The 10,791-nt window shown below is 42.3% G+C and overlaps 1 protein-coding gene across 2 annotated transcripts; it reads right to left on the bottom strand.

The window, feature by feature from the left end:
• Positions 1 to 743: 743 nt before the first annotated feature.
• On the bottom strand, positions 744 to 10,379 carry LOC101826421 (zinc finger protein 58). 2 transcript variants are annotated; one of them, XM_040757713.1, is made up of 4 exons: positions 10,283 to 10,379; positions 8,791 to 8,917; positions 8,008 to 8,103; positions 744 to 2,350 (listed from the first exon to the last, which is right to left on the bottom strand). In XM_040757713.1, exons 2-4 carry the CDS (start codon positions 8,912 to 8,914, stop codon positions 1,077 to 1,079), a joined length of 1,494 nt encoding a protein of 497 aa, XP_040613647.1. In that variant the 5' UTR covers positions 8,915 to 8,917; positions 10,283 to 10,379; the 3' UTR covers positions 744 to 1,076. The 2 variants fall into 2 exon arrangements, with proteins under 2 accessions (XP_040613647.1, XP_040613646.1); XM_040757712.1 differs by lacking the exon at positions 10,283 to 10,379 and adding an exon at positions 9,976 to 10,086.
• Between the last annotated feature and the right edge of the window lie 412 nt (positions 10,380 to 10,791).

Genomic DNA, 10,791 nt, shown 5'->3' with positions numbered 1-10,791 from the left:
ACTGGTTCGCTTTACACTGGTGGCAAAGCTCCATTCCATGCTCACTGACATGTTGTACCCTAGTGTCTACAAAGGTAGTAAAAATTGGACAGTGCCATCAAGTTCTGCTTCCATCTCGAAACAGTGTCCAACCCCATAGCACAGTTTCCTTCTTCTATGCCTGCTGACTCTGAAGAAACTTTCTTAGAAGTAAAGTTTTGAGCATGAAATTCCTACAGTGGCCTTCACCTTTCAAATGAAATTACACTTCCACAAGATAGAGACTTCCATGAATGTGCTCTTGGCTCAGAGAACATGTATCATGGGCTCAAAGTACCAGGAATGCCAATATTGACTTTTAATCTAACAATTACAGCAGATTTCACATGGTGTATAACTTTAAAGTCACTGTAGTTAGAATGAGATTGGCATCTATAGGCTCATACAATTGAATGCTTGGTTAACAGTTTGGGAAGGATTAGGAAGTATGTCCTTGTAGCTGCCAATTATTGTGGCAGGCAGCCAGGAGTGGGCCAGTTGGACCTAGCAACTCTTACATCGAACCTGCAGTGGCTAATGGAGCATGTAGAGGGCTGAGCCTTGTTGCAGTGGATGAAGCTATGGGGTGAGGATCCTGTCTCTAGGGGATATAAATGCAGGACATGGAACATGCTACAGCAGCCGCAGAGTCTGGGAAGCCACACAGGCATTTTGGAGTCTAACCATGTAGGCACCACTTGTAATGAGAAATCCACATGCATCTGTTTAAGGGGTATCAATGATTTATTAAGATATGAAAAGGGAGGAAATACACCCACGAATACAGTAATACAGTTGCAGAGTCCCTTGGAACGCTGGGAACTGATCACACACTATTTCACACTACCTGTCCCAGTCTTCACCACCCAAGAAAGTATAACCCACTATCTCCTTTCTTACTAGAGGCCACATAGAGGCCACGTAGACTAACAAGAAACACTGCATCTATGGGACCAGTTAGTCCAAGGTCATGAGCAGAGCGAATAAGCACTGCATTATATCATGTGCTGAGTAAGGATACGAAGAGTAATACAGTCTTTGCCACATTCCCTACACTTTTAGAAAGTGTCTTGAGAATGAATTCTATTTTTATGCTGTTTAAGGCCTGAAGATGAGGAGAAACATTTGCCACACTCTTCACACTTGCAGGGTTTCTGTCCAGTGTGAACTCTCTTGTGTCTCCTAAGGGATAAGTAATAAGGAAAGGCTTTGTGACACTCTTCACACCTGTATGGTTTCTCTCCGGTATGGACTGCCATATGTTCTTGAAGGTGTTTAAGGCACAAAAACCGTTTGCCACACTCTGCACACTTGTAGGGATTGTCTTCAGAATGGATGGCCTGATGTCTTTTAAGGGAAAATGATGAGTTAAACAATCTGCCACACTCGTCGCACTTGTAGGGATTGTCTTCACAGTGAATTGTTTGATGTCGCCGAAGGGATGAAGAGAAGCAAAAACATTTGCCACACTTCTCACACTTGTGGGATTTCTCCCCGGTATGGACTCTCTGATGTCCTTGAAGGTATGTAAAACAGAAAAACCGTTTGCCACACTCTGCACATTTATAGGGGTTGTCTTCAGAATGGATGGTTTGATGTCGTCTAAGGCACAAAGATGAGGAAAAACATTTGCCACACTCCTCACACTTGAAAGTTTTCTCCTTTTTATGAATCGCTTCATGCTGTCTAAAGTATGAAAATGAGAAAAAGCACCGGCCACACTTTTCACACTTGTAGGGTTTCTCTGCAGAATGAATTCTTTGATGTTGCTTCAGCATTGAAGGATAGTAAAATGACTTGCCACATTCTTCACACTTGTAGTTTTTTTCAGCAGTATGATTTTTCTGATGTATAAAAAGAGATGAGCGTGTATTGAAGGCCTTATGGCATTCTTTACACTTGTAGGGTTTCTCTCCAGAATGAATTCTTTGATGTTGCTTCAGCATTGAAGGACAGTAAAATAACTTGTCACATTCTTCACATTTGTAGGTTTTCTCTGCAGAATGAATTCTTTGATGCTGCTTCAGCATTGAAGGATAGTAAAATGATTTGCCACATTCTTCGCACTTGTAGGGCTTTTCATTAGTATGATTTTTCTGGTGTATAAAAAGTGATGAACGCGTATTGAAGGCCTTATGACATTCTTTACACGTGTAGGGTTTTTCTCCAGTGTGAAGTCTCTGGTGTATAGAAAGTGTTCTGTAAGAACTAAGGCCCTTACCACATTCTTTGCACTTGTAGGGTTTCTCCCCTGTATGAATTCTCTGGTGTTGAATACTTAATGAGCTATGATCAATGGTCTTGTTGTAAACATAATCATTGGGTGTGGTTCCTGTTGAGCATAAGTTGAGATATGAACAAAAGATAGGAAATATTCTCCATACTTAACCTTTTAAAAATGAAACATTTACTCATATGTATCGAAGCAGTATATTTCCAAGCCTATAGGCCCTAAGCATAAATGATAAAATATTGTAGGTAGAAATGATATATACTTCTACTAGAATAAGGGCACAACTAAATAGAGCATAGACATAATGGCATATTAATCAAAGTTTAATAGCTAAGTAAGTTGTAAGGGCATTTTACTAACAGAAATAAACCCATTAAATGAATAGAGATAGTATATGTCTAGACACTTACGATTATAAAGTAACCAAGCCTGAAAAGAGAAAGTTAATTGTGATTGTATGATTTTGTGACCTCATCTAAATACAAAATTTTCATCCTCTACATAAAGTTTATTTTGGAAGTTACAAAAGATATGCTGCATAACAAGAAGATGGTCCTCAAAAAGAGTAAATTTATAGCTCAAAATTCCATGACATTACTTTGTTTTATTTGGATGACAAGAAAATATATACCTGAAAATCCTGAGTAATGATTAAAAACAAAAACAAACAAAACACAGCCAGGTGGTGGTGGTGGCGCATGCCTTTAATCCTAGCACTTGTGAGTCAGAGGCAGGAGGATCTTTGTTAGTTCAAGGCTAGCCTGGTCTACAAAGCAAGTTCCAGGACAGGCTCGAAAGCCACACAGAGAAACCCTGTCTCCAAAAACCAAAACAAGCAAGCAAAAGCCTTCATGTTCACTTGTGCATTACACAAACTTTGCTGAGTCGACATATTTGTCACTGAATAGATGACAAAATTACTTATTTCCCTTCGTGTTTGCTTTTGCAGACAAGGTTTCTGTGTAGACCTTGCTGTCCTGGGACTCATTATCTAGACCATACCTAGGAGTATGCATTTTGAAACCACACATTTTTGAAAGCTCAGTGGTTTGCTATTAAATGCATATATACACCTAGGTACAGACAGTTTTAATCTTTGAATATGTATATACAAAGAGGATGCATTTTAAATCCTTATCACTGAGTGTGTGATGAAGAGAAACTTTACAAGGTATCTTCATTAAAGACAAAGAACTCTGATGGGGTCACTATCCTCAATGTGAGTGTAAGTGACATGAAAGAAACTCATGTGTGAAGTTAGTTTCTTATAATGGTTTCACACCTAGTTATTTAGGAATGTGTGCAATTTTTCAGTTATGATGGAAACACCTGCCCCAAGTGACTCAATTTTTTTCTTTTTAAAATTTAGTTTAAATTAGAAACAAGTTTGCTTCACATGTCAAACCCAGCTCCTTCTCCCTCCCCTCCTCTCCCGCCCCCCTTCAGCCCTCTCTCAACCCCTCACCCAATCCCCATTTCACTCTCCAATGAGGGTGATGCCCTTAATGGGGGATCTCGAAAGTCTGTCATATGATCTGGGGCTCCCAAAGTCCATCTGGATGACAGGGCTAAATGCTGACATATTGCCTGAGGCCCCAAAGGATGCTGAGACCTTTTCACTGACACCCATGTTCAGGGGGTCTGGATCAGTCCCATGCTGGCCTCTGAGTTATCAGTCTGGGGTCTATGAGCTCCCCCTTGTTCAGGTCAGTTGTTTCTGTGGGTTTCACCTGCCAAGTCATAACCCCTTTGCTCTTCACTCCTCCCTCTCTGCAGCTAGGTTCCAGTTCAGTTCAGTGTTTAGCTGTGGGTGTCTGCCTCTGCTTTTCTCAACTGCTGGATGAAGGCTCTAGGATGGCATACAAGGAAGTTGTCAATCACATTATCAAGGGAAGGGCAATTAAGGTAGCCTCTCCAGTACTGGTTAGATTGCCAGCTGGTGTCATCCTTGTAGGCCTCTGGACATCTCACTAGTGCCAATTTTTCTTGGGTTTTATCCAGCTGCTCCCCCAACCAAACAATCCTGCTGAGAAAATGATCTCATGCAGCCTCACTTGTAGCTTTGAGAGACCTACTGGTTTACAATATAAAATAAATTGTTTGACTCAATGAAAATTAAAGTTTTAGACTTTAGGCCCCTAACCTGTGTGTGGTATGATGGAATTATGGACCTGGCTTTATAAACCCAATCAAACTAGGGTCAGATAGTGCTGGAATCACCAATGCTTTTCCTGACAAAACCCAACCTAGTCCTTCTGGAAATCCAATGGGTAAGTGTGGGTAGTTTTGTCTGGTCCTGATCTGATAAAAATCTTTGACAGGGACTCCCTCCCTGTGTCTCCTTCTGAGAGTAAAGATGTGGATTGAAGAAGTAATGGATAAATTGTCAATTAAATCCAGGTACTGTCATTTCTGTGAATGCTGGATGAGTGAATGCAGAGTACCCTCCATCTATGCTGTCTCAGCTATGGTTCTGTGACTTAATTTTATTACTTTCCCTGGCCCCCTTGTGGAACAGAGTCAGCCACTCTCTGAGCTCACTTGGATTCAAGGCTCCTGGAAGCTGCGGGGTTCCGCTGTCCCCCTGCCTGTGCTCCATGAGCCATGTACCATCTTTCCTGAGGCTGTATTAGTGGGCCTGGGCAACTCCATGGCTATTCCTCTTCAACCTGCTCATCCCTGGCCTCAAGCTCCCCTTGTGGTATTCTTCATGATGAAACAAGCTACTGAAAGGAGAAGGTCTGCAGGATTGGCTTAGATTTTATAAACTATAAAGGGAGCAGGAGGCTGAAGTTCCTAGTTCCTCCATGGACTGTATTTGTATTGAAGGTTTGTTTGGATATAAAGGATTTTCACTTCAAAAAATCATAATTTTAGGGTGTGAAGTTCTTAAGAGATTAAATTACTCTCAAGTCCTAATATGATGAGTCACTATTTTGTTGTAAGCTGTTACAACAAAGGCAATTAAGACAAAATAGTTAATGAGTCCATAATGAATGATAAAAAATGCTTAGTGCCCAAAGTTGTGTTTATAATCATGATAAATAGAAACATAATTCATTTACAGATAAAATGTTAGGGGGGAAAATTTCTACCTTCCATTATCCATTCCTCTGTACATGTCATCCAAGGTAAGCCTAAAGCAGGTAATTGAAACAAATTCAAGTTCATCTTTCTTTTCATTAATATGGAATAATGTTAAAATCAGGGGTACTTGAAATAACTGGTTATTTGGCCAGGAATGGTGACACAGCTTTAATCCCAGTACTCAGGAGTAGAGGCAGAAAGATCTTTTTGTGTTTGGTACCAGCTTGGTTTACAAGCCAGTTCCAGAACCAGGGTTATACAGAGAAAATCTGTCTTGAAAAAAAAACAGAACAACAACAACAACAAAAAAAAAAAAAAAAAGAGAGAAAGAGAGAAAGAAAAAAAAGAAAAGAAAAACACAAAACTGGTTATTGAAATTGAATGCTTGAATGGTGAGTAAAAATAGGTAAATCTACACTACACTTGCATGGTAGGACACACCCAGGATCAATTACTATAGTTACCCCCAGCTAGGACATGGACCTATCAGACTAAATGTCGCTCTAGTGTCAACACAGCTTAAGGATGAATGGGGAATAGGAGCTGGCAGTGTCTGTGCTTCTGTCTCCCTCTGGCCTGGAAACCAGACCAGGAAATCCTACTCCTTATCTGTAGGGAAGATGGATCACAACTCATGTCCCACCAGACAGGGGGTGGATTCCCTCATGCTGAGGAGAATCTTAGATTTTTTTTCACCACACTCTGCATGTGTCAATGGAGACACTCATTGCAATTTCTCAGCAGTCCATGTCTCCTGAACTAATAGTTGAGAATACAAGGGGAGCCTTGTACCTATGTCTGCCACCCAACTGGTATGGGAGCTACACTCTAGTTCAAACGGCCATGCCCTGTCCCCTGGCTTTGATTTTCTTCCTCTTACTTAGCAAAGCTAATTCGAGAGCTGAGCTGTCGATGCCTGGTTATGTAAGGAGTCCTCAGCAAAGTGGTCGATAACACATGACAGAGGCTCTGCCACAGGAGGAGGTAAGGCGGACTATGAACGGTCACCCAGAGCATCATTCTGAGTTACCTTCTAGAGACATCTGGGACCAGCTCCTCTGCTGTGGAACAGTCTTTTGGTACAATAAGAATATGTGTTACTCCTATTGTTAATAAAAAACTGATTGTCCGATGGCTAAGCAGGATTTTCTGGGCAGAGTGAGAGGTGTCCCCAGCAGCTGCAGAGAAACAAGATGAATGTACTGTGTTGAAAGAAGGTACCACCAGGAGGCAGAAGGTAGATCAGAAACATGGGCTCATTTGAAATGTAAGAGCTAGCTAAAAATCAGCCTAAGCTATTGGCCACACACTTAATATTAAGCCTGTTCGGCTTCCTATATAGGAAAACTTCACATACAAATGGCATTTCAATGTAATGCACCTGCATCCACATAAGACTTGAGAAAGCTTAAAAAGGTTTTTCAGTACAAAAATGAAAGCAAACACACTTCCAAGACTCATGTCTATATGTGGGTCACAGTACATAAACGCATCTTCTGGCAGCTGTCTGAACAGTTGAGCTGCTACTCCCACCAGAGCTCTGCATGGCAATCTTGGAATTTGGCTCAAGCAGACAGAAAATGTTACAGATACTCAGTAAAGACATAAAGAATCAGATGGAAAAAAGGGACCACAAGATCTCTTCGCCCAACTGGACTCATGGTCATATTAGCCATAATGCTTCCTATAGGGCTAGCCACAGTGGCTACCCTGATCTGACACAAAACATTTTACTAGCTCTGATGTATCTGAGAACGCTGGGTCTATGCATAAAAAGTTATAATTTTTCAAACAAGTTGTGACTAGGAATATATCCAAATAAAGTTAGACCTAATATATGATGAATAGATTAACGTCAAAAAAAAAACTGAAAAAATACATGGAGCCCTACAAATCGCTAAAAGGTTTAAATCGACAAGCTGCTATGAAAGAGAGGCCCACTATCACTGTACCCATACCTCTTTGATGGGTGAGCCTGAACCAAAAACATAAGGCCTTGTAGGTCATCTTGTCCTATTCTTCATAGGTTGAATGGTCAGGACCTACTATACCAACTGGTGGTAAAAGTATTGAAAAGAAACTGTTCATTTTGTGTACCTGATGCTCAATATAACCCCTTCTACAAAATGTTAAGTGTTTGAATCTTCCCTAAGATGAGTGGGGGATGAACTATCCAAAGTGACTCTGGTTTGTCTGAGTTTTATCCACTGCTCCCCATACCCAAATTGTTCTGACCATCAGAACATAAACTCTATAGCCTCTGTCACTGCCTGCCTCTCTGTGACGGAAATGTGGGTTTGGCTCACGTTAGTGTAGCTTTCCCTCCTGGCATGAGTCTTCTGTCAACCTCTGCAAAGAAATGATGAAATGACTCTCAGTCTGACCAGCACTGAGTTCTCTTTCCCTGACTCTTACACTACAGTGGAGACTCAACGAAAAGAAAAATCTTGGAGGTCACTGTTAATACAGGAATAGCTCCCTGATGGGAAAATACAAAACTGAAGAGATAGAACCATCATAAACGTCTGAGAGATGTGCTTTGACAACACAGACATGGAGAGACCTAAAGAATGACTCTCATAGAGTCATGTTTCAAGACACACAGGAAGCCTGCCTTGCTGTGGGATATTTGCACCCCACCTCTGACCCTGACCCCTCATCCTACACACCTGGTTGCACGGTGGCTGCTGCCTGTCTCTCCACTCCTGAAGGCTCTTGTCTTTCTTCCAGAAATGTCACCAGGTGTGGCTTAGGAAGAGCAAGACCTGTTAGTAGAAAAGGGAACAAGATTGGTTGAGTGTTCTACTAGAAATTGACATGTCCCTTCCAGTGCATGGCTCATAAGGAAAGAGATGATGTAATAAACGACTCCAGACAATCGTTTCTGTAAATGTTTTCTGACAGGATCGCCACAAATTTACAACATCCAGATTCTGAGTTTCATGTAAAGGGAGAAAAGTGAATTGTGAATGACTTTCCTTAACAACTATACTCCAAGTCTCATGCCACTGAATTTCTAACAGTCCATCTAGAGTGAAGGAAACATACATCCAACACAGAAAGGTTAAACACAAAAGGAGAAAGAGTGAAATGATTTTTTCTTAATTTCTTTTAATTTTAATGTGCACTAGTGCTTTGCCTGCATGTATATCTGTGTGAGGGTGTCAGATCTTGGAGTAGAGTTAGTTGTAAAAGAAATTAAGAAAAAAATCATTTCACTCTTTCTCCTGGGTGCTAGAATTGAACCCAGGTCCTCTAGAAGGGCAGTCAGTGCTCTTAACCACCAACTTATCTCTCAAGCAACAAAATGATTAATACAGATCTCTTCTTAATTTGTCTGAGAATGAAGGATATGAAACTCATTGTTAAAATGTTCTCATGAGATATAGTACAAAGCGAGTAAGATACATGTTGATGGTGAAATAAGAATTCTCTATGGCTCAGATCCTCACCCAGGAAATCAAGGTTGCTGTAATTCTCCAACATCACATCCCTGTACAGATTCCACTGAGCAGGCTCCAGGTATTCCCTCTCTTCTGGAGAGAACTCAATGGCCACATCCCGGAAGGACAGCATTTCCTGAAACAATGACCAATTTACCATAACACTTTAATTTAATTAAAACAGTAATGATATAAATACCAAGATGCATTGGCCTGAATAGTTCTCCTGTCAACTTGACATTAGCTAGGGTCATTTGAGAAAAGAGGAACATAATAGAGAAATGTCTACCTGAGACTGTCCTGTTCCAAGCCTAGAGGGTAGTTTTTAGTTAGTGATTGGTATGAGAGAGCATAGCTCACTAAAGGTGGTACCCACCCTGGGAAGGCAATTCTATATGGCATAGGAAAGCAGGATGTGCAAGTCAGTTAGCAGTGTTCTTCTGTGGCCTCTGCTCCAGCTCCTGCCTCAGGTTACAGCCTTGACTTCCCTCGGTGATGGACAGTTATCTGAAGTTGTAGTCTATAAAAAACCCTTTCTTCTCCAAGCTGTCTTTCTTCAAGGTCTTTATCACAGCAATAGAAACCCTAACACAGTCATCGTGTGACTGTGGATACAAATCTAGATTTTGCCCATCATGAAAGAGAGATAGAAATGATTTTTGCATAGTTGAGTAATATTCCTCAGACATGTCTGAAGTGGTCACATGATTTCAAACTGAACTCATGTTCAATGAAAGACAAAGAAAAAAATCCTATAAGCCCAGTTGGACAGGATCCAATTAAGACACATGAAGTGTAAAATGAATGCATCCACAGAACATGCATTTAGTGCTATGTCCTCCCATACACCAGAGATGCATACACTTTAGAATTTCATAGTAGTGAACCGTTGGGTCTCAGGTATTTCCTCTCTTAATTCTTATACTGGCAGAGAAAATGAACACAATCCAGACTCAAGACCCTCACACCAGGCAGGCTGGAGTACAGGAGGGGTCAGACACCCCGTTTGCTCTAAGACACTGAGGAATCTGACAGCATCCATGTGAGAAGGGCTCAGCTCGTGAAGCTGCTTCACCACCAAAGCTGCTCAGGGAGCTCCCAGCTCCACCTCAGGAGCAGGTAGTCAGCTGACCATCGTTAGCTTGCAGTCCTGGTCACCTCAGCTGACCATCGTTAGCTTGCAGTCCTGCTCACCTCAGCTGACCATCGTTAGCTTGCAGTCCTGGACCTTGCGATATCATCTACTCCGCGCTCCCCGGCAGCTCTCCTGTCCCAGAAGCCCAAGGATGACTCGGGCTGCCCGTCCTAAGGAAACCATCTCTCAGGGCACAGTCCATCGCCCTCTCCCAGCCCTGACCTGCAACCTCCCGTGTCCCAGCCAGTTCAGCACAGCATCTCCAAGGCAGCTTCTCCGCCCTCGCACCCAGCCCAGGTCCGCCCCCTCCAAGACGGACCTCGCACCCGGAACAGAGCCTCAGGCTGCCCTGCACCCTGGACCAACCTCCAAGTCAGAGACGCAGCAGGGCAGGACTCGCGCCCAACTTGGGGAAGACACAAAGTGTGCAGAACAACAGGATGGCTGGATGGCGGTTTTCTGGACCTCTCTCTGTGACGTCACAGTCGTAGGGACTACACTTCCCAGAAGTCTGAGCGAAGGATCCCTGGAATCCTGCGAGGTGATATTTACTCTTCCTGGACTTGCTTCTGGCTGCCCGCAGTGGAGGATGGGAGGAAGAAATGGAGACGGGTGGACAGCTGTTGGCCTGAGAAAAACCAATTACACGAATGTCTGATTAAAACAAGCTTTATTTTACAGGATCACCAGGAAGTGGCCAGTTGGCTTTCTCTTCCAAAGTCTTTCAGAGAGCCCTCCTCATTGCCTTTTGTGGTCCCTTTTGTTGGAAGAGTTAAGGCTCTTAGAAAACAGCTGTCGAGATAATTGGCTGTGAAAAAGGATGAAATTAAAGAGAGCTGGATTTAATAATCTATCCTGTGGGAGGGGAAACATCA

This window comes from Mesocricetus auratus, unplaced genomic scaffold (assembly GCF_017639785.1).
Source record: "Mesocricetus auratus isolate SY011 unplaced genomic scaffold, BCM_Maur_2.0 Super-Scaffold_100015, whole genome shotgun sequence".
Classification (NCBI taxonomy): domain Eukaryota; kingdom Metazoa; phylum Chordata; class Mammalia; order Rodentia; family Cricetidae; genus Mesocricetus; species Mesocricetus auratus.
This window is presented reverse-complemented; position numbering and strand designations above follow the sequence as displayed.

Excerpts from the sequence above, each read along its gene's own strand:
- LOC101826421 (XM_040757713.1), bottom strand. The coding sequence starts at position 8,914 with ATGCTGTCCTTCCGGGATGTGGCCATTGAGTTCTCTCCAGAAGAGAGG. Across the intron at positions 8,104-8,790 it reads CAGCAACCTTGATTTCCTGG|GTCTTGCTCTTCCTAAGCCA; the intron begins GTGAGGATCTGA and ends TTCTACTAACAG. Across the intron at positions 2,351-8,007 it reads AGCAGCCACCGTGCAACCAG|GAACCACACCCAATGATTAT; the intron begins GTGTGTAGGATG and ends TATGCTCAACAG.